The 24,450-nt window shown below is 30.2% G+C and overlaps 1 protein-coding gene across 1 annotated transcript; it reads left to right on the forward strand.

Annotated features, from left to right (window-relative positions):
* The first annotated feature begins 824 nt into the window (after positions 1–824).
* On the forward strand, positions 825–21,881 carry LOC112801982 (lupeol synthase). The gene is made up of 18 exons (XM_025844957.3): positions 825–1,158; positions 1,592–1,777; positions 1,947–2,036; positions 2,627–2,824; positions 2,961–3,045; positions 3,167–3,333; positions 4,368–4,556; positions 12,967–13,080; positions 13,967–14,086; positions 14,179–14,301; positions 15,310–15,408; positions 15,803–15,859; positions 15,954–16,000; positions 20,025–20,168; positions 20,272–20,449; positions 20,569–20,649; positions 21,087–21,170; positions 21,555–21,881. Exons 1-18 carry the CDS (start codon positions 964–966, stop codon positions 21,663–21,665), a joined length of 2,268 nt encoding a protein of 755 aa, XP_025700742.1. The 5' UTR covers positions 825–963; the 3' UTR covers positions 21,666–21,881.
* Positions 21,882–24,450: the final 2,569 nt, after the last annotated feature.

Genomic DNA, 24,450 nt, shown 5'->3' on the forward strand with positions numbered 1-24,450 from the left:
AAATAAAAAGCTCTTTCTAATTTGTTTTTATTATCCTTGAATTCATCATTGTATATATAATTGGAAGGGCAGCAGTTTTGTTTTGCGAAAACGGTTTTGTTTTAAAAGAATTTATGCTAAAGAGAAAAATATTCTTACTTTAAAGCAAGATCTTTCACATGTTTGATAGAATTATAAATTTGTATAAATTCGTATTTGTGCTATATAATAAATGCAGCTTTAAATTTTGTGTTTTAAAAACAATTAGCCTTTAAAAATTATTATACGGTAAATAGACTTGTTAAGAAATCTTTCTTTCACGTCGATTACTGTCTAAATCGAACCGTGACAAAAACAATCTTTGATATGTATTAAATTATTTTCAAAATAATCTCTGGAGTGTTCTTCTGTCACTTCTATACTTTTTTGTGATAAATAAATATTTAACTATTAAATCAAATTATTTGGATTTAATTCGCCAATCTACCATTAAACCAGACAGGATGAAATTTTAAAATCGTCTTATTAGATGAGACAGAATAAACAAATCCACCAAAAGACAATTTTTTGATGGAGCGATCCAGAATTTCCGGCTGTCACCCCTATCAACAACAAACACAACTATTGAGCATTTTAATAACCACCGACAATAATAACACAACTAATGGAATTTAATTATTAGTTGTTTTTTAATGCAACTACCGAAGCATATATTAAATTAGGCAAAGGAAGGAGAGATATTAGTCATACTCCTCGCTCCTTATATATATAAGGTCCCTTTAGGTTTGAATTGCTAGAATCTCATCCTTATCAAGTAAATAAGCTAACAAAGGAAAGTTTCTATTTCTGGGGTATATTTACTACTCTCATACTTGGGCCAACATCAATTAAAACCTTGCCTTATTTTATTTTATTTTATTTTATTTTTTAGTATTGATTTTGATGAATTACAAGAGTAAAGAGAGAACTTGATAGTAGTGAAGGATGTGGAAGTTGAAGATTGGGGAAGGAGGAAAGGACTTAATTTCAACGAACAACTTTATAGGAAGACAATATTGGGAGTTTGATCCAAATGCAGGAACACCAGAAGAACGTGCTCAAGTTGAAAGATTTCGCCAAGAGTTCACAAATAATCGTTTTTCCACCAAACAGAGTTCTGATCTATTAATGAAGATGCAGGTATTTTTTTCTCCTGTGAATAAAAAATGTAAAAATTTTTTTAAGTGTATCGATATATGTTAATTATAAAAAATATATAATATATATAATTAAGATTAATAATTAAAATTTATTAAAATATTAGTATACCAATATACTTAAAAAATTTTTAAAAGTTTAAATAAACTAAACTACGTCCCATAGAAGTTTAATTTGTAGGATATATAAATAAAATTTTTCTATATCATGTATTAATCATCTAGTCATGATTTATTCTTTAAAAATAATATTCGACAAATACAAAAAATAAACTACAAAATTGATTATGTATCTCTTGCCACTACAATGTAACTAATATTTAAATTGTCGAAAAAAAAAAGTTCATGGATATATTTTGTCTCAGAAAAAAAGATAACCTTACTAATAAGTAATAACTTGACTCGCACACATGCAGCTAAAAAAGGAGAATAAATGTGGAGCAATTCCAGCGGCAGTGAAAGTGGGAGAAGAAGAGAAGATAACAGAAGAAGCATTGATTACAACAATGAGAAGAGCTCTCACTTTCTCTTCCTCCGTTCAATCACATCAAGGTTACTGGCCTAATGAGTTAGCTGGCCCTTTGTTTTTCATTCAACCCTTGGTAAGCCTAATTGTATCCGTATTTATATATGATAAACACTCTTTTTAATCATGCGATAAGAGAGTTATTAGTCACTAGTGTGCTGATTGTGGATAAAAATTAGCTTCGCAAAATTTTCTCATATTCAACTTTATTTTACTTAAGTGTATTATTTATGTATGTGGTGCAGGTAATGGCACTATACATAACAGAATCCTTGGATGTTGTTTTAGGAGCAGAACATAAGAAGGAAGTGATACGGTATTTGTATAATCATCAGGTATATATATATGTAAAAAAATGCTCAATCAATTTAATTCTTAATTTTTTATTTGGAAAACCAAATTTTTGATAGAGAAATATTAGCTAATCGACTAATATTTTCTTTTAGAATCAACAATTTTGTGTTTTGTGCTCAGCACTTAACCATAAAAAAATGAGTGATTTTTTATCATTGAATATAATCTCATACTACTAAAAATATTATTGATGGCCAACTAATAGTTATAAAATACAAAAGTTACTGACCCTAACATTTCTTTTGTTTTTTATTTATTTATTTTGTATTTGAACTAACACTAGGTTTCTGCAAGAAAATAGAGAATCTCTTTAAACAAAATATTATTTATATATTAAAATTAATTGTTAAAATTAGTTATCATGTATTTGTATATAAATACATGTGTTATTTAATTTATTTTATATTTTTTATATATATTTTATATTAATGAATAATTTTGGTGACTAATTTTAATATATACGTAGCACAGTTGTATCCTTAAATATGTGGCAGTTAGTCACCCAAAAAAATATGTCGCAGTTATTAGGATGCTTTGAGTAATTATCGCTTGGCATTTTCTCATGAGACAGAATGAAGATGGTGGGTGGGGAACCCATATTGTGGGTCACAGCACAATGTTTGGATCAGCATTGAGTTATGTTGCATTGAGAATACTTGGAGAAAAACTTGAAGATCATCAAGACATGCCAATGGCCAGAGCCAGAAAATGGATTCTTGACCATGGTGGCTTAGTGGCTATTCCTTCATGGGGAAAGTTCTGGGTTTCGGTATATACATTACTTGATAAATATAGTTTTTAAATATATGAAAGTTATATATATTTACTAGACAAATGCCACGTATGAAAACAAACACATATATACATGCATGTTAATATTAATTATTTAATTGATTTGATGAAAGGTGCTTGGAGTTTATGAGTGGTCAGGTTCCAATCCTTTTCCACCTGAAGTATGGCTCGTACCCAAATGTAGCCCTATTCATCCAGGTTCATATAAGTCCATGAGATACATTTTGGGTTTCTATATAATTTCTTTGCACAAACTATCTGCTTGTTTTGCATTTAATTTTTGTCCTAATAATAAGTCTAGTACTTCATTGAATGATAGGTCAAATGCTGTCCTATTCTCGCTTGGTTTACATGCCCATATCATACGTATATGGCAAGAAATTTGTGGCTCCCCTCACTGATTTGATCAGATCTTTAAGAGAAGAAATGTACAACGAACCTTATGATCAAATCAATTGGAATAAAGCTCGAAATAATGTTGCAAAGGTCAATTAATACAAACTTTAATTTAATGTCTTGTTATTTGATTTTTTATTCCTGATGTTAAAACATGGGTTTTATGCTTATATATCTACTATATATCTTATTTACTATCTTATTAAACATTATTTTTAATTTAATTTATTAAATATAAATACTAATATTTTTAGAAGTTTATTTTGAAAAGCTAACTTTGTTAAATTACTTTTCGAAAAATATTATCACCTAATTAAAGTAAAATTTTTAACAAACCAATCTTTAGACTTTTTCATAACCTAATTTTTGGGATAAATCACACGAACAAATCAAATGGGATAATTAATATTACACAAATGTCCTAAAATAAAATAATTTACATGTATATTTGATTTTATTTTTATGTAAATCGAATCAACTAAATTCAATTTACACTTTTTAAGTGTAAATCCAATCAATTGAATTCGATTTACTATATATGTTATATCAATAATAAATCAAAGATAGTTGATTCGATCTACTATTTCTGCATCATATACATATAAATCGAATACAGTTGATTCGATTTAATACTGATATAAATTATTGACTTAAATTAATTATATTAACTTTAAAATATAAATGTTAATAAAAAATACCCTCTATTTAAATTCAAATAAAATATAAAAAATTTAAAATAAATAAGAATAAAAATTTAACTTTAGTTCAAATTTTAAAAAATTTATATTTTTATAAACTTATAAATGTAAAATAGAACATTAAATAATTTTTAAAAATTTATTAAAAATTATTATTTGACTTATTGGCATTTAAAATATTATTATCAGAATTTTTTATATTAAAAAAATTAATATAAAATATAATTCTTTAAGATAATATAAGAATTAAAATTAAAATTTTTTTAAAATAAAAAATACATAATTATATAATATATAATGATCAATTATATTTATATAATATATAATTTAAAAAATAATTAAAATATTATATTAATTAAATAATTATTTAATTTATAAAATTAAATATAAAATTTATGTTTTGATGATTTTGTCTCTGAATTTCAGGAGGACCTCTATTATCCACATCCTCTAATCCAAGATATGCTATGGGGATTTCTTTATCACGTTGGAGAACGTTTTCTAAACACTTGGCCGTTTTCCAAGCTTAGAGAAAAGGCATTAAAAGTCACAATGAATCACATACGATATGAGGATGAGATTAGTAACTACCTTTGCATGGCAGTTGTGGAGAAGGTATATATAACATTTACTACCCATTAAATGAATCTCATTTATTAATATTTTAATTCCGCTAGGAACCCACAAAAATTTAGTAGAATTAGTCAATAAATATTTTTAAACTGAATTCTATACTAATTAATTATTATTAATTAATAATTATTTAAATTTTATTTTTTAAAAAATATAAAATTAATTATTATTAATTATTTTTTTATTCTAATTCATTTTTTTATTATTTATTACGTAAATCTTAATTTTTTTTAAAAAATTTCGAAACTAAAAAAAACACCAAAACATAAGATAAAGAATAATCTAAATTCTAAAAAAAAACATACAAAACATAAAAAAAAGAATTATCCAAAATTAATAAAAAAGAATCATCTAAATCCTAAAAAAATATACAAAATATAGAAAAAAAATCGTTCAAAACTAATAAAAAGAATCCTCCGAAATTTAGAAAAAGAAACATAAAAAACTAGTTAAAACAATAATTTAAAACCAAATAGAAGGAAAAGAAGAAGAGCCACAGGATAGCCGACAATAACGTCTTAGATGGCGTTGCGTGAATGGTGGGAGACTCGTGATGGCGCATAACAAGGAGGAAGTCACGGAGGCCACCCATCACGAGTGGAGAAGTCGTCATGGATCAGAGTAGTTAATTACGCGTCATGAATAGAGGCCCGACAGCGACTGCGTCGCGACGGATAGAGAACCATAGGTGCATATTATTTTGCACTACCAACAAATAGAGGCCGCGACGGATGGGACGCTGGTTCTTGTGGCGGACCAGCGACGCGATTAGGCGGTGCACACACTACCAATCGACGAGACTTAGGGCACACCAAGGAGGTAACTTGATGTGTGGAAAACGATCCAACACAAAACTCACCGGCAAGTGTATCGGGTCGCATCAAGTAATAATAACTCACATAAGTGAGGTCGATCCCACAAGGATTGAATGATTGAGCAATTTTAGTTTAGTGGTTGATTTAGTCAAGCGAATCAAGTTTTGGTTGAGTGGGTTGTGTTTGACAGAAACTAAATTGCTTGGAATATAAAGGGAGAAGGGGAAATTGCAGTAAATTAAAGAGCAGGAAAGTAAAATTGCTGAATCTTAAAGAACAAGAAAGTAGATGACTGAAACTTAAAGTGCAAGAAATGTAAATTGCAGTAACTTAAATGGCAAGAAATGTAAATTGCTTGAATGTAAAAGGGAATTGAGGACTGGGATTGCAGAATCTAAACAAAGAGAAGTTGAATTAGAAGTACTTAGAATTCAAACAGTAAAGAAATTAAGTGCAGCAAAGGTTCACAGAAGAACCAAAAGTAAATTGGGATCTCAGGACTCCAGAGACTAGGTAGCAGAGCCTAGACCTCAATTGCCTTCCTAGATCCAAGTTCTCAAAGCAATTAACAAGGAATTAAAGAAGAAGCAGTAAAGAGAATGTAAATGAGTTCAATTATGCAGAAAAGAAATTAAAGAGTTCTTGAGTGGAGATTGAGACAGAATTTCCTCAATTCTTAACACCCAAGACTCAAACAAGAAAATTAAAAATGCCCAAGCAAGAACGAGGAAGAAGAGAGATCAATTCTCCTCCCCAATTCTCTGAAAGCTCGGTTCAGTCTCTCAAGGAAAGTTGCTAAAATTCAAATCTCAAAGAAAGTGCAAAATTCAAAAGTCAAGTAAAAGGTTCTAATTACATCAAACTAGCTCCTATTTATACACTTTCTATTCTTGGATTTTGGGATTTGGATGGGCTTTTGATTTGGTGAAGAAATGAATTAAATTGGATTTTTAATTCAATTTTTGGCCCAAAAATAATAGCTTCTAGGAGGCTGCCCTGCCCTTGTGGAGGGCAGGGCAGAATTTGGTGCTTGGTGCGTTGCTGGTGCGGGCGTGGTGCAGGCTGGTGCGCAGGATGCTGCCCTGCCCTCGCGGAGGGCAGGGCAGAAAAAGTTGGTGCGCCAGAATTGTGATGTGGTGCGCGCTGGTGCTGCCAGAATCGTTCCTTGGTGCGCCAGACTCGTTCCTTGGTGCGCCAGATTCATGCCACACAAAATGATGCCCTGCCCTCGCGGAGGGCGAGGGCAGTGTTTCCAAACTGAAGTCCCGCGTTCGAATCCTGGCAGACAGGCACGCTCATTCAATTTCCTTGGCTTTCTTGGCACCGTAATGGAACTTAGTTCCTTGCTTCCTCATGGTCCCGTGTTCAACTCTTGTGGCAAGCATTGGTGGACATTTTCCTTTGATTTTCTTCCCTTATGAGCCCGATACTGCCCTTGTGGAGGGCAGGGCAACATTTTGTTCTTCTTGATTCCAAGGCACAAATTTGTGCTCTGCCCTTGTAGTGGGCAGTGCAGAGTTGCCTATTATGCTTTGGTGCCTTATGTTGCCCTCCTAGAGGGCAGTGTGCCCTTGTGGAGGGCAATGATTGCCTCCCTTCTTTACATGCGGCACACTTCACCTTCCTTTGACCACGTTTTCTTCTCCTTTAGTCACGCTTTCTTAGGCCACGCTTTTCCTTTTTATTCTTTTCTTCACCTACATTAAACCAAAACAACCACTCCAAGTATCACTAAATTCACAAGGCTTATAAATCAATTAAAATTCAATCAAAATTAGCTTAAACCTCATGAGTTAACATCAATTTCATGGTGATTGTTTGATTTAAAGAAGTTATGCATTTTCACTCCAAATCACTTACTTATGATACAAGAAAGTGTATAAAGACTAATAAAACAAGTGAAATTAGCTTGAAAAATGAGTATATGATGACTTGTCATCGGTAACAACGCTGTTGTTATGGAGGCAATACCTACGACGCATTGGAGCAGCAGTGATCGAAGCTTTTGGGGAAAACAATATCAGCGTAATTACATTAAGAAAGTTGATCACAGTGATGAGAGAGTTTAATTGCTCCAAACCCCTATATTTTCAAATTATGTTATTAATGCAGCAAATTCTGATTTAATTAAATAAAAAATTAATTATTAAATAGAATTGTTTAAAAAATTGGCTTGTTTATGTTGTGTACCTATATTTTTTTTAATATTTTTACTAATGTTTTGTGTTTTTTAAAGGTAATATTTTTTTTATTTTTGAAGTTTTTAAAAAATTTTAAAAATATTTATAAGTTTTATTTTATTTTAATTTTGTTTCTGAAATTTTTTATTTTATCAAATATATTCTGACGGCTAAATTTTCAAAAAATTTAGGATTAATCCAACAATAATGTATGACAACTCTATCTTATTTATTTATATTAAAAATAATTTTTATAAAATTATTGCTGAATTAATTTTAAATATTTTAAAAATTAACCGTAAAAAATATATTTAATACAATTTAAAAATTTTTAAGATAAAATTAAAATTTAAAATAAAATAAAATTTACGAATATTTTTAAAATTTCTACTACTATTATTTTTATTTTTGTATGTATTTTTAATTACCAAATTAATATATTACGTTATATATTCTTGTAATATAAGGAGTCACTTCTTGGCTGCATATGTTGAGTTCGTGACCTTATCCGTTGCTACCATATTTACTTAGCGCCACTCTACTCGGTTGCTATTTCTCTTTTTATTTTTTTAGTATATTGGTTAGAAATATATATAATTATTTATATTTTTATTAATTTAAATTAAAATTTTTTATGATATTATATTAAAATTTTTATAATTAAAAAGTTTATAATTTAATTTTTATTATATTTTAAAAAATAAAAAATTTTAAAAGTTAGCAGTTTTTAACAATTTTGACTAATATTATTAATACACACAAATACTAAATTATTTTTAACAAATTAATTTATATGTATAAATTTTAATAAATATAGATATAAATTATATCGATTTATGTATTTAAATTTAATAAATATTGGTATAAATTATATATTTTTTACGTATAAATTTTTATAAATATGGATAAAAAAATTAAGTAATAATCTAAAATAATAATATTTATTAGTTATATAATATTATTAAAAAGTAATTAACGTAAGATAAATTAAAAAAAAGGCTAATGCAAAATTTCAAACAAATATGCTTTCTCCTAAGATGTTGCTCATGCAGGTTTTGTACTGACTACCGTGCCCTTAATGCGGTCACTGTTAAAGACTCTTTTCCAATGCCAACAGTAGATGAATTGATTGATGAAATGTTTGGTGCACAATTTTTTTCGAAACTCGATCTACGTTTTGGGTATCACCAAATCAGAGTAAAGCCGGAAGATCGTTACAAGACTGCTTTCGCACTCACCAAGGGTTATATGAATGGCTTGTTATGCCATTTGGTCTCATCAATGCTCCTGCCACATTCCAGAGCTTAATGAATTCTATTTTTGCAAATGTGTTGCGATAGTTTGTACTCGTATTCTTTGATGACATCCTTGTGTATAGCTCGGATTGGTCCTCTCACGTACAACATCTAATGCATGTCTTTGAAGTGCTGCGCACCCACGCCTTATACGCCAAGCTATCCAAGTGCTCCTTTGGAAAGCAACAAATTGATTACTTGGGACATGTGGTTTCCCGAGAGGGTGTTCGCATTGATGACGCCAAGATTTTGGCAATCAAACAATGGCCATCTCCCACCTCGATCAAACAACTTCGAGCATTCATCGGCCTTGCCAGTTATTACCGCAAGTTTATAAAAAATTTTGCTTTACTTGCTGCCCCACTGACTGATTTATTAAAGAGGGATAATTTTAACTGGTCCCCTCATACGGAAGCCACCTTTCAACAATTGAAGACAGCTCTTACTAACGCCCCAGTGTTAGCACTACCTGATTTTTCCAAGCAATTTGTACTCAAAACAGATGCATCTGGGGCTGGTATTGGGGCCATTCTTAGTCAGGAAGGTCATCCATCGCTTATTTTTCTAAGAAGCTTTCTAGTTTGAATCAAAAGCAATCCACATATGTTCGGGAAATGCAAGCGATCCTCACAGCGGTGGCTAAGTTTCGCCACTACTTGTTGGGCCACAAATTTGTGATTTGCACCGATCACAAGAGCCTCAAGGAGATGCAAGCGCAAACCATACAAACACCGGAACAACAACTATGGCTTTCAAAGTTGTTGGGCTATGATTTTACTATAGAATATAAGAAAGGGAGCGAGAACAAGGGAGCAGATGCTTTATTAAGATCCTTCCTCAGCCTCACCATGATAAGTGGTGCCTTGCTGCCCCAATTACGACAAGAACTCGAGGCCTACACATCATCTGAGGAGTTCACTGAAGCTGAAATTTAATCAGGAAAACTCCAGCTGCGACAGGGCCTGTGGTACTGGGGTGATAGATTGGTGATTCCGGCTACCTCTCCACTGACCAAAACCATCTTGCGAGAGTATCATGACTCTTTGCTGGGTGGACACGCTGGGTTCCATAGAACTTTAACAAGGATCTCTGCACAGTTTTATTGGAAACATATGGCCAAAACAATTAAGGAATATGTAGCCACTTGTTCAACTTGTCAGCGAGTCAAATATAGTACTCAACCACCGACCGGGTTATTGGAACCACTTCCTATCTCTCATATTTGGCAGGACATCTCCATGGACTTCATTACTGGGCTGCCACCATCCCATGGATGCTCAGTTATATTGGTGGTGGTGGATCGCTTGTCAAAGTTTGCTCATTTTATCCCCTTGCCAGCAGACTTTACAGCCCCTAAGGTTGCGGATGCTTTCCTGCGAAATGTGGTAAGCGTTCATGGCATTCTTCATTCTATTGTCTCGGATCGAGATAAAGTATTTACCAGTAAATTTTGGGAACAATGTTGTGGCAAGCAAGGCATTCTTTTAGCTCGGAGTTCTGCATATCATCCAGAAACTGATGGACAAACCGAGGTCCTCAATCGTTGTTTGGAAATGTACTTGCGCTGCTATACTCAGGAGAACCCTCGCGATTGGTACCATCTCCTTCCTTGGGCAGCTTATAGTTACAATACGTCCTACCACTCGGCAATAGGAATGACCCCATTCAAGGCTGTGTTCGGTAGGGATCATCTCCCTCTCATTCGTTACGAGCCTACTGCGTCTGATATACCAGTCGTACAAGAACAATTACAACAACGTGATGAGGTTCTAACCACCCTCAAGTTGAACCTCCAGCGAGCCCAGCTACGTATGAAGCACAACGCTGATAGTAAGCGAAGAGAAGTTGAATTCAATGTTGGCAATTATGTTTTTGTTAAACTGCAACCTTATCGCCAACATTCAGTGGCATTGCGGAAAAATCATAAGTTGAGCATGAGATACTTTGGTCCTTTTCCTATTGCGGCACGGATTGGCAAAGTTGCTTATCGACTACAATTACCACCTGAAGCGAGAATACACCCTGTTTTTCATGTATCGGCATTAAAAAAGTGTAGGGAGATCCAGGGGCTACTAATATTCCTACACCATTGCTGTTGGATGAACAAGGCTTGGGGGTCCAACCACAGTGTGTTTTGGGACACCAAATGGTGAAGAAGAATGACCGTTGGCAAGAACAAGTTCTTATCCAATGGCATGGAGTACCAGCAGAAGCAGCAACATGGGAACCATATGAAGAAATACAACAGCAATTTCCCACTTTCAACCTTGAGGACAAGGTTTTTTTTAAAGGAGGGGATAATGATACAAAGAAGGGCAAAATGGTTGCTCTTGAGGGCTCATCTCATATGCCAATTGGGAGGATGAAAAGAGTGTTGCACCATAACTGAATTGGTTAGAGGAAAAGATCAAAAAGGCATGAGAATGTGGTAGACAAGGGCAGAGTACATTGTGAGTACCTCTCTCTGTTAATTCTTCTCCTCTCTGTTAATTCTTCTCCTCTCTGACTTATCTTCCTTATGAACCCCTTCCCTTATTTGCTATGCTATTGGCTTGCAGGTGATCTCTCAAAACCATTTGATTGACACCCTTCTTTTCTTCGGTCTTAATTGATATTAGACTAGACTATATACTTTTCTTTTCCCACCTATAACATGCTTGAGTAGATAATTTTTCATTCCATTTTACCTCTGTTCGTAACATTCTTCTTGCCAAACTCTATTAGTTGTTAAATATTCGTACGTCTTTATGTTTAGAAAAATGGTCCTGTTCCTGTACGTATTTTCAGACTATTTAAATGATAAAAAATATTAGAAAATAATTAAAATTTATTATTTTTAATTATTAATTTATTATTAATGTTTAAAAATATAAAATAAAGTATATTATTAGATTATTAGAATAAAGAAATTAAACAAAAATAATTAAAATTAATAACTATATAATAACTATAAATAATAAATTTTAATGGCGTGGTCTCCAACATTTCTCTTAAATAATTGCAAAGTATATATATAACCATTTTTTATGTTTATGAATACCTATTTTTCTCTTTGTCCATATTTCAAAGAACTCCTTTGTGTTATTTGGATGTTTTTTTTTTTGTCATGGTTCGTATTATTTGGGTTAGAAGACTTAGATCAGTTTACATTTCTACATTTGGGCTATTTAAGTTTTGGATTGTGGTTGTTGAGTGCCATAAAATTAATCATTTTAAAAATTTAAACGGATAAAAAAATATAATATTAATAATTATATTTTTAATATTTTTTTTAAAATAGAATTTTTTATGTTTGTTTGATTTTTTGTATAAATTTTTTTCTTTATTTACCTTATGTTATTTTCTTTTATTTTGAGGTTCACCAAAGACTACACTGTAGATTTTTCGAACATTAAGATGAGTAGTTTCATGATATGGTATTAGAGTTCTATATTTGAAAGATCAAGAGTTCGATCCTTAGTAAACAAAAAAAACATAAAGCAAATAAAGAAAAAGAAAGTCTATATAAAAATCAAATAAATTCAAAAGAGGCTCTTGTTTGAGAGAGAGTGTTAGAGATATAACTATTAATGTTATCTTCTCCTATCAGTTTAAACTTTTGAAATAAATAATTTCATGACATGGTATCAGAGTTCTGTGTTTGAAAGATCAAGAATTCAATAAAAATATTAGAGATATAAATATATAATTATTAACATTACCTTCTTTTATCAGTTTAATGAAAAAAATATTAAAAATATAATTATTAATATTACTTTTTTTTATGAGTTTCAATTTTTAAAATAAATAATTTTATGATATTGAGTATTATCTCGATCACCTTTTTTTTTAAAATTAATCCTATGTCCAATGCGAGGTATTTGCAATACTAAAATAGTCTGTTAGATCAAAATAATCCGTTACTAAAATAATTAAATATGTTATATACCATACCTAATAATCTAATTATTTTTTTCCGACAGCACAATTATAATATTTTATGGAAACTAAGTACTTATTCCTATTCAATGATTTTTTATGTGCATATACTATGATTGTTTATAATATAATTTTAATTTAAAAAACTGTAAACGTAATTAGCTGTTATTGAATGAAATGAAAGGTTTTGTCTTTAATTGCTCATTGGGTTGAGGAGCCAAATTCAGAGACATTCAAACTTCACTTAGCTCGAATTCCTGATTATTTCTGGGTTGCTGAAGATGGCTTAAAACTTGCGGTTAGCATTATCATTCTCTCAAGTCTCATCAATAACTTTAAATACATTTTGTTTTTAAAAAAGAGAAACAAATAATGAGATGTAAGTGCTTATTTTGAGTGTTATTCAGTTGATAAAAACAAGATTTTTTTATTGAAAAAAGATTTATTTTTATTTTTTAGCCTGTTTGATAAATTTTTAATAGTAAAAATAAAAGTACTAAAAAAATAAAAAATATCTTTTTAAAAAGTTAGAATTTATATATTTTTTTAAAAGATATTTTTTCAAAAAATATTTTTACATCATAAATAAACAAAAAATAATTATTTTTATATTATTATACTCAAACATAATTAATAGATAATTTTTTTTACATAAAATATCTAAATAAAAAATTATTTTTATTTTTTTATAAGATTTATTTTAAAAAATAACTCAAAAAAACTTTTCTTATAAACCCATTCAAACAAATCCTAAGTCTTATAATTTTTTACTATTGAATAATCTTTGTATAAATTATAAATTTCACCAATTCATCAATGATTGATTATATTATTATATTATATTTTTAATTATTAACGTTATAAAATTAAAAAAATCAAATACTAAATAGATATATTTAATAGTTGATACTTTTATATTTTAAGATTATATTGTAGATCAAAATAAAATAAGTGTATACAATGAAATTAAATATCGAATTGTATCCGAATTTTAATACAAATAAAATTTTTTTATAATAAAATTAAAACAAAATAAAATTTATAAATATTTTTAAAATTTTGATAAACTTTCAAAGATAAAAAATATATTTTACCCTATCAAATTGACTAATACTAGCTAGGGCACTAAAACAATAAAAACACGTACATTTCTTTTATGATAGATTCATTTAAATTTAATACAGGGTCTGGGAAGTCAATTGTGGGATGCTGCACTTGCGGTACAAGCAATAATTGCATGTAATATGAACGAAGAGTATGGACATGTACTTAAGAAAGCACATGACTTCATCAAAGCTTCGCAGGTAATTAATAACAAATAATCATTTATCACTCGAATAATATATATGTGCATGCCTTACTACAGAAGCAATAACATTATTCATCTTAATCAAAGATTCGTGAGAATCCAAAAGGTGACTTCAAGGCAATGCTTAGACATATATCAAAAGGAGGGTGGCCACTCTCAGTTCGTGATCAAGGTTTGCCAGTCTCGGATTGCACTGGAGAAGGACTAAAGGTTAGTTCGCTAATACGAAAATATTTAATAACAAAAAAAAAGTCAAAATCAGTTAAAATTTATTTTATTTAATATTTATTAATTATGATAATATTAAAAAAATAAAAATAGTCAAAATTTATATTATTTAATTTTAATTTATTATTGTAGCAATTAATAAAAATTAAATAAAATTAATTTTAATTATTTTTTATTTTTTATTATCAAATATTTTTAATTAATTATTACAATAGTTAATAAATACTAAATAAGACAATTTCTAATTATTTTTTAAATTTTTTTAGCATTTCCGTCACTAATAAATGTGTAGCGACAAAATTTTTTCAATTTTTTTTCACTAAACTTTTTTCTCTCTTCCTCCCTCTCAACCATTATTCTTTCTGTTTCTGATAATGTTTTGATATTTGTACAGAAATTTTGTTTTCATATCCAAAAACTTTTTGTATTCTTTTCAAAGACTTATGTGTTCTTTATTTAAAAAACAATAACTTTCTTTGGAGACTGGCTGTTTAAAACTTGGTTAAAAAAATAATATTACATACTTAAATATTTTTGTTAATCAAGTTAGTCTAATATCAATAAAAAATTAATTATGAGTAGTATTATTTAATTTGGTTATACTTAATTAATAAAAAGACTTAAATGTGTAGTATTATTTAGTTAAAAAATATTTGTTTACCTAATATTTTTGGAAAAGATAAATATAAATATTTAAATGTATTATAGCTAAAAATAAATAGTAATCTAGTTATTAGTTTGTTTATCATAATTTTATTTTTTATTAGCTTTTTATCTTAGGAAAAAAATTTACGTGATAATTAAAAAAATGGTTATATCATCTTATCTTATAATATAATATGTTAATAAGTTACAAACTAAATAATATTGTATTATTATCAAAATATAGATTGTAAAATCTTATCTTGTGAAGCGTGCTTGACAGATGGTAGGTATATTATTAATTGCATTCAAAGGATGACATTTGCTACAAATTAAATTTATATGTAGGCTGCACTTCTATTATCAAAATTGGCAACTGAACTAGTTGGAGAAAAAATGGAAGGGCAAAGATATTATGATGCTGTGAATGTGATTCTCTCTCTACAAGTATGTCTTTCTATCATGACGTTTTTCATTATTACTTTATTTGAATATATATATATATGCATTCTTTTTAATTCGTTTAATTGTAAATTTTTTTAATTCTGCAATGGTTTATTGTAAATTTTTTATTCGTTTAATTATTGTTATTTAAGATTTGATTTAAATTGTTTACTTAGAATAAATTTGGAAAAAAATAAAAATTAGCTAATATAAACTTTAGATGTAAAAATTTAAAAAATATATTTTTTTTCAACGTTTAGATGTGCTTAATTTTTATTAGCTCTTTATTGTTTAATTTCCTGAGTAATTTATAAATAGTTAAATCAATTTGTTCACCCATACAATTTGGTGGAAGCAACAAATAGTTTAATGTGATTTTATTGAATTTCAATTGCAGAGTAGTAATGGTGGATATCCCGCCTGGGAGCCTCAGATAGCCTTTCGGTGGTTAGAAGTAAGAAAATTTTAAAAACATTTGGACACAATATTAATTTAAGACTTCGTTTAACTGAAAAGATATGACACATTTTTTTATTTATTTAATGCAGAAATTCAATCCAACTGAATTCTTTGAGTGCGCTGTTATTGAGATGGAGTAAGATTTATCTTTGATATATATATATATAATATGCGCAATTAATATCATCAATCAAATCATTGAACTTTAAGATAGATTAATCTAAAAAAGTTTCATAGCGTTGTAGAATTGATTTGATATATTTTTTTGTCACGGTAAAGAATAAGAAAAAAAAGAAAAGAAATAAAAAAATGGATAAGTATGATTTTGGTCCTAATGTAGAGGTCAAAAAAATTTTTCGTCTTCGATTTTTTTTTCGTTATAAAATGGTCCCCAAGATTTCAGTTTATTTTAAAATTGTCTTCGAACCAAAATGCCCCTATCCCTTCCCTTCTTCCCCAAAATCCCAGAAGCACAAGAGAAACACCAAAAGCACAAGCAGAAGCACCAGCAAAAACAACAACAATTATCAATTAAACAAAGTAGCAGCAGGACAACAACAATAACAACAACAACAATGAAACACCAATGAAACAACAATGGAATCAAGTAGAAACAGAAGAAGTAAGAGCAGAAACAGAACAACAACAACAATAACAATGTAACAATATAATCAATCAAGCAACCAGAATTAACAACATAATTAAAGCAAAAGCAGAATGGGAGAAGAAGAAGAAGCGGCGGGCGGGCAGTGGAGGTATCAGAGACGGCAGGGCGGCGGTGCAGCAGTGCGGTGATGAAGAAGAAGCGGTTCGGCAATGGCAGGATCGCAGATGGCAGGGCGGCAGTACGATGGTGCGGTGGTGCGGCGGTAAGAAGCGGCGGTGGGGGTGGCGGTAAGAAGAAGAAGCGGCGGGCGGCGGGAAGAAAAAGAAGAAGAAGAAGAAGAAGAAGAAGAAGAAGAAGAAGAAGAAGAAGAAGAAGAAGAAGAAGAAGCGGCGGGCGGCGGCGATGGGGCCGCAGGAAGAAGAATAAGAAGCGGCGGTGGTGCGGCGTCCCCGGCCCCTTCTCTCCCCCCTTCTTTCTTTCTCTCTCCCCACCTACCCCGCTTCTCTTATCCCTTTCTTTCTTTTTTTATTTTATTTTATATTTATTTTATTTTAAAATTTTTTTAATAAAGGGTAATTTGGTAATAAAAAAATAAAATTAGTAAAAAGAACAATTTTAAAACAAACTGAAACCTTGGAAACCATTTTATAGCGAAAAAAAATGTCGAGGACGAAAAAAATTTTCGACCTCTACGTTAGGGACCAAAATCATACTTATCCCAAAAAAAACAAAGCTAATAAACAAGACGCCAAAAAATTCCTGTTTAATTACATGCTCTAACTCAATCCAATGATGATAAGCAGTGTAAAAAACAACTTCGATACAATACCTTTACATATAATATTATTTTTTATTTTGTTTTTCTTCCTAAAATTTAATATGGTATAGTATCTTCCTTAAAGAGGATAAGTCATTAGTTTTTCGGTAAAAAATTAGTATGTTTCTTTTTCAACTCCAAATAATCAGTCTCCATTGTCTTCTTCCTCCATAATGGCAAAATCATCTTCTAACGTACCACAAGATCCCACTAGCGCTTTCTGTATTCATCCTAGTGATCAATCCAACATCTATCTTTGTCACTCTTATAACTATCACTCTAGGTGTCGACCCTTTTTCTATAACCATCATCTCCAAAACCAAATATGACTTTCTCACTTGCTCTATTCCTTCTCCTCTAAACTAATAATCCTCCGTTTTCAAATATGGGAGCGTTGCAATAACATAGTGTTGTCTTGGATATTTCATTTCCTCTCTCCTTCTGTTACCCAAAATTATGGTCATTGAGAGCTGCGCCTTCACGCGCCTCTCAAAGTTTGTTGTCACCATCATTTTTTCTTCTTTTTCTCTTCTTTGTCCTTTTTCTCCTTCTGATAAAATCGTGATCTGGATCTGATTTTATTGAAGAAAATAAAATTGAAGTGGAAGAAGAAAACTCAGAGAAAGTGAATTTGTCTTATGAATAAATATAAAACCTAGAATTGAAAGAAAAACCATAGATTACTAAGGAGTACATATTGTTGTCCACTATTTATAGCTATTAGAAAATTAACCTTATTAAAACCTAACTCAATATGGTAAATAAATTAACTATGGTTATGAGGTAATTATTATTGCTAGCTTTAACCTCTAACCAAACAAACTTTTCTATCATTCTAACTAAAGTTACAAAAACAAATATTATCAACAAATTATTCAACCATAATCAGTTACAGCTTGCTTTTGTGATCCATTAGATACTAGCTTAATATTATCTCCAACACCTTCTTCCTCTATTAAGACTACCTTCTACACCTTTTCTCCCTCTCTTTATCACCTGTTCACCTCACTGCCGGCCACTGTGCCGTCCTGCGTCCCCTTTTCTTTTTCTCTTCTTTTTCTTCCTACTCCTTTCCATTACAATTTTTCTAAGTTCAACTGGTTAAAATTACCGGCATCCGCCACCAAACGCGCTTCCACGCGCTCTCTGAATATCGTTGCTTGCTCTTTCCCCAAGCACAACATCTCCTTCTCTTTCTTCTTTCTCTGCTCACTGCCGGCAACCCAGCTCCACCGCCACTATCCTCTTTTCCCTTTTCTTCTTATGCATCACCGCATCGCATGCATCGTCTCTTCAGCGTTACTGCACGCCGCTCACGTCTTCCCATAACAGAAGCCCTGTTACTCCTTTATGTCATGACCAGAATTGCGGCCCACGCTGCACCTCTCTTTTTCTTTGTCTTCTCGCCACACGCCACTTCCTTTGCGTTACCGCGCCGCACGCCTCATCCTCAACCATCTCATCGAAACTTATTCAAGTTGGGGACTATTGACATCTTCCATCTACCAACTTGTGGGGATATATTAAAATATTATTAGAGTTGTTAATAGTTGGGAATTAAGTCAGTAATAACTAGTAGTTAGTAGATAAATATTTACGAGGTTAATTAAAAATATCTTTATAAATAACATGAATTTTGTAACATGTAAAAAACAATTTAAATACAATAGCTTCACATATAATATTATCTTCTTATTCTATTCTTCTCCCTGAAATTTAACAAGCAGCCTTTTTTGTCATTAAATACTTTATTTTTATATATATTTTAATTTGAAAATATAAGAAAAATATGACTATTATTATTATTATTATTATTATTATTATTATTATTATTATTATTATTATTATTATTATTATTATATATCTGAATTTTATGAAATTTGATAAACGTGACCATCGTGATATATGATATTATTTGACTATTGACTTGATAAAAAATTATTTATTAGCAGAATAACACTTGCATCAAGTATAAACGAATCACTCTTTTTTGTGCACGTGTGTGAATAGATAAAGTTCAGAGTCAAAAGAATTTATTAATTTTGATTAATAATTTAATAATATATTTTAATTTATACTTTTAAATTTTAATAACTAATTATTGATTAAAAATAATAAATTTTACTAACTTTATAATATATATTCTTTCATGAGTTTAGGCGGCGCATGTATATATTTAGATTTATAATGAAATAACACATTATAAAGGACATACTATTAATAGAGATAATGAGTGAAAAGGAAATTAGTTAGTGTATTTGAAATTCTTACAAACTAATAGAATTTTAAATATACTAACCAACTTTCTTTTTTTAACTATATCAATAATGTGTAGGAAATAATAAAAAATGAATTTAAACAATTTAAATTTATTTTATTTAATATTTATTAATTATCGTTAAAATAATTATATAATTTTAAATATAATAAATATATAATTACGAATGTTATACGTATAAAATTATGAATATTATATTATATAGATAATATTAAATATTGTCTTTCATAATATTATCGTTAATTATATCGGTAATACTAGAAAGACAATAAAAAATTAGCCCAAACTTACTTTATTTAATATTATTAATTGGGCTGTTTTTTCCCTTTTTTTTTTTTTTTACTAAACTTTTTCGTAATTATATATACTCTGATTTTCGAGAATTCTGGAACAATTATTTGCCAACATATATTATACTTGATTGGTCTATAAGTAATGCAACTAATTTGAGTTCACAGGTACGTAGAGTGCACTTCATCAGTAATGTTGGGATTGGTTATATTCAGAGAGCTTTACCCAAACCACAGAAGAAAGGAAATAGATCGATCAATTTCCAAGTCCATCCATTTCATTGAAACCACACAGAATCCTGATGGCTCTTGGTATTCTTGTTGTTCAATTTTTCCCATTTTTTTATTTATAAAAAATTATAATTATAAGAATTCAAAGTAATGAATGATGATAAGCACAATGATACATATACAGGTATGGTTGTTGGGGAGTTTGTTATACATATGGCACATGGTTTGCTGTAGAGGCACTAAAAGCCGTTGGAAAGAACTACCATAACTGTCCTGCATTGCGCAAAGCATGTCAATTTTTGTTGTCTAAACAACTTCCTAATGGCGGTTGGGGTGAAAGTTACTTGTCATGCCGAAACAAGGTATCTGTCACTTTCATTTTGCTTCTGAATAATTTATACTATACAGAGTACATAAACAAACAAAATATGGTTAAAATTGTGCTCATATATATAACATGTTTAATTTCTTTGTTAAACAGGTGTATACAAATTTAGAAGGTAACCGGGAAAACATAGTTCAAACATCGTGGGCTTTATTATCTCTTATTGGGGCAGGGCAAGTAAGTAAAATCTTAGATCCTCTTTGGAACGAAAACATGATCAAATAAGATATTGTGATAGATATATTTCTATTTGTTTTAGGGTTTAATTTTAATATACTAATTGTGTCAAATATTTTATACAGTTGTCAAATTATATAATGTTATATTATAAAAATAATTATTTTTTACATTAATTATGCGAATATTCATATAAAAAAATAAAAAATAGATGTGATTGATCAATTGTATAAAACATTTTTTACTATTAATGTATCAAATTAAACTCTTTTGTTAGATGAACATATTGAAATAGTTATATTTTAGTTTCACCTTATTGTTATGTCTGATTTTCGCTGCAATTATTATATGTGACACATAGTACTATACTTATATGCAAAGAATTGTACGGGTATATATTGTGCTTATGATATAAAATTTTATTGTGTGTCAAAAAGGCTGAGATTGATCCAACACCCATACACCGTGGAATGAAGCTACTAATCAATTTACAAATGGAAGATGGGGACTTTCCTCAACCGGTAAAGGATTTTTTTTTTTTTTTGTCAAAGTGTGAGAAAGAAGAAGAGAATCGTTTTGTTATTTTAAAACAGAGAAGAAGTCATGTTTAGAAATTTAACAATTAGTGATGGTATTTTTAATTTAAAAGCAGAATATTCGGTTAACCTAAATATTTTTGTCATAATAGGAATATAATTAAAAAATTGAAAATAATTTAAGAAGTCAATTGAAAAAAAATTATAAAAATTTAATTACAAATTTAATAAAACTATTAGAATTGATTAGGTAATTTAACCTTCATTATTCCTTCCTTACATTTATTTTTGTAGCACTTAACAAAGAAAAATAATATATCTTGTATGATGTTCAATCATCAACATAATTTTAATAATTCTTAAATACAGGACGTCACAGGAGCATATTTTAGGAACGGTTTATTGACCTATGCTTCGTATCGAATGATATTTCCTATATGGGCTCTGGGAGAATATCGCAACAGAGTTTTGCAGACATGAACCACTATATATATAATAATTTGATCACAAAAACTATCAAATTCTTGAAATAACTCCTAAATTTTTTCGAAGTTACCTTAGCTTTATGATTATCATGAATTATAATATGTTTGCTTGTCTACTACATGTAAAATATGTTTCGTATTTTGTATCTATTTATTATTGTATTATTTTATTATCTACGTTAGAATATCATGATTCTTGGTCGTGCTTTAATTAGTTATCCTACATTTTTTTTGTCAGAATTAGTTTTCTTACTTCAATTCATATAATGTGGCGTAAAAGAAAATTATTGGCACTACAAGAAAATAAACTTTTTGCCACACTTTTAAAACGTGTCGGAAATGGCAAAAAAACGTACCGATAGCTTTTCGCCACGCTTTTTGAGCTATTGGCACGCTTTTGAAAGGGTTACATCTGCGAGCGTGCCGATAACTCTATCGCCACGCTTTTTCGATCTACTAGCACGCTTTGTTTTTTGCCACGCTTTGATCTATTGGCACGCTTAAAAGCATGGCGGTATGTATAACACTGTAGCCACGCTTTTAAAGCGTGCCTAAAAGTAGACATACAGCCACGTTTTTAAAGCGTGCCTAAAAGTAGACATACAGGCACGCTTTTAAAACGTGCCAAAAAATAGATATACAGCAACGCTTTTAAAGCGTGCCAAAAATTGAAAACTTTTCGTTACACTTTCAAAGCGTGGCCTAATCCTTTTCAAATAAAAAAAAAAGAAAAAATAGAAAAGAAAATAAAAATATTAATAATTTAGTCTTTAAAATAAAATAAAATACTAAAAATTAATCTTCCATTGATTTATATGAATTTTGTACATAATAAGATATGAATGAAACAATTAAGAAAAAATAAATTCAACTTCCAAAATAAACATTTAAAAGAATTAACAATCACAAATATGAAGCTAAATTCGAGAAAATGATTCAAGTTATTTTTTTTGGACGTGGAAAATGATGCAAGTTAACAAAATACAATATCCAATGAGATAAGTCTCAATGTAGTTCCTGAAGTTGCACTCGAGTCCCATAGTAGTCCCTGAACTTAAAAGTTACCCAAATTCATCCCTGAAGTTGCACTCCGAGACTCAAACTTGTCCTTCCGGCAATTTCTGCTCACCTGGCGCTACCGGAAAGCTGAGTTGGCAGGTTTCATGACACGTGGGCATTACAAAGGCTAGCTGATATGGTAGAGTAAACTGTTCGGAATCAATTTGGTCCATCAAATCAAGTTAAAACCCTAATCCCGAATTTTGAAGCCCACAGCGCTCTATCTTCTCTTCTCTTTGGTTCTCTATTCTTGTCTTTCCCATCTTTTTGAAGCCCGACTGTTATGGCAAGCGCGAGCAATGCAGCTGGGAGTTCGAACAACCCACGATCATTTGGAAGCATCATGAGGAGAATGAATAGAAACAGAGAATCGCATTTGCCAGAATGGTGTGGCTGTGGGTCGAGACCAATGCTGCAGTGGTCAGGGACGGATTCTAATCCAGGGAGACCGTTCTTGGGTTGTCCAAACTACAATGTAAGTATTATTGTTGTTGATTGCTGTATTTATGGATATAAAAGGATGGATATTTGGTTAGAACTTAGAGACCCAATTACATATTTGAATGTAGTTGCTTTATTCTGTTGGCATTTCAGTTACTTTTAATTAGTAATTTATCTTTTTAGTACTGTTTTGTGCTTGAATAAGGAGTTATGGTGCATATTTTTAAAGAGAGTTTGTAGTATGTTGTGTGCAACTGCAACTCTTTATTTTGGGCTTGTTCAGGGTGAAGATTTTATTCTGTGGAAATTAGGCTCGCTAGTGCACTTGCTGATGAAGTTTTATTGTTGCTATTTTATGAAGTTGTGGGTGAACATGTGCCTTGTTTATTCGTTGTGTTTATTCTGCAATGATACTTCGTAGGATAGAATTTTGAACATGTTGATGCAAGGACTATTTAAGAGAGTAGTGCAACGAGTTTTTGCAATTTGGATAGACAGTTATCTTAATTTTAAGGACACAGTTATCTTAATTTTAAGGCATCCTTTGTGGTTGTATAGCTTGCCTGTTTTGTTGAACTTTGACCTTGGATGATCACACTAGAACTAAAGATCTTTTGAGATTTGAAATTTTTTGTAGCTCACCAATTTTTTGTACCTCATTCGGGATACCCATATTAATCTTCTTAAACGAACTTAATGTGTCATGATAATGAATTCTGAATTTGACTGATTTACCTAACTTCTTTTCTTTATATTGGGTTGGTTTAGTTAAACTGAATATAATATGTCGTTGATGTCTTGCATACATATGGTACAATAAAATTATATTTAGATATTTTTGTGTTAACTTTAATTATAAAGTAAGTTTTGCAATTGCCAATCAAGTTAACTTAGCTATTGGAATAGTCAAGCTGTTTGATGAATTTTGTTTGGACTAGTGGATTAGTTATTAGAAAGGGAATGTAAATTTTAATGATTTGATCCATCAAGATTTAAGTGAGTATCTAGAGAACTGCTATCCTTAATTACATCAAAATAATGTTCTTAATGTAACACTTTCTCAGCACAGCTGGATTTAATTTCTTGATGTGACATCAATAATGTTTATTCCTTTCTTATTAGTGGACAATAATTGATTATTCTATCCTTTCACATTTCCAATTTATTACTAGCAGTGATGTCTGATTTCAATTCTAAATTCGCATAGGTAATTTGGGTGGGATTTGACAAATTGGAGAGCAAGGGTGGAATCTTGCAGCAGGTACTTCTTTTAGGCTATC

This window comes from Arachis hypogaea, chromosome 5 (assembly GCF_003086295.3).
Source record: "Arachis hypogaea cultivar Tifrunner chromosome 5, arahy.Tifrunner.gnm2.J5K5, whole genome shotgun sequence".
Taxonomy (NCBI): Eukaryota; Viridiplantae; Streptophyta; class Magnoliopsida; order Fabales; family Fabaceae; genus Arachis; species Arachis hypogaea.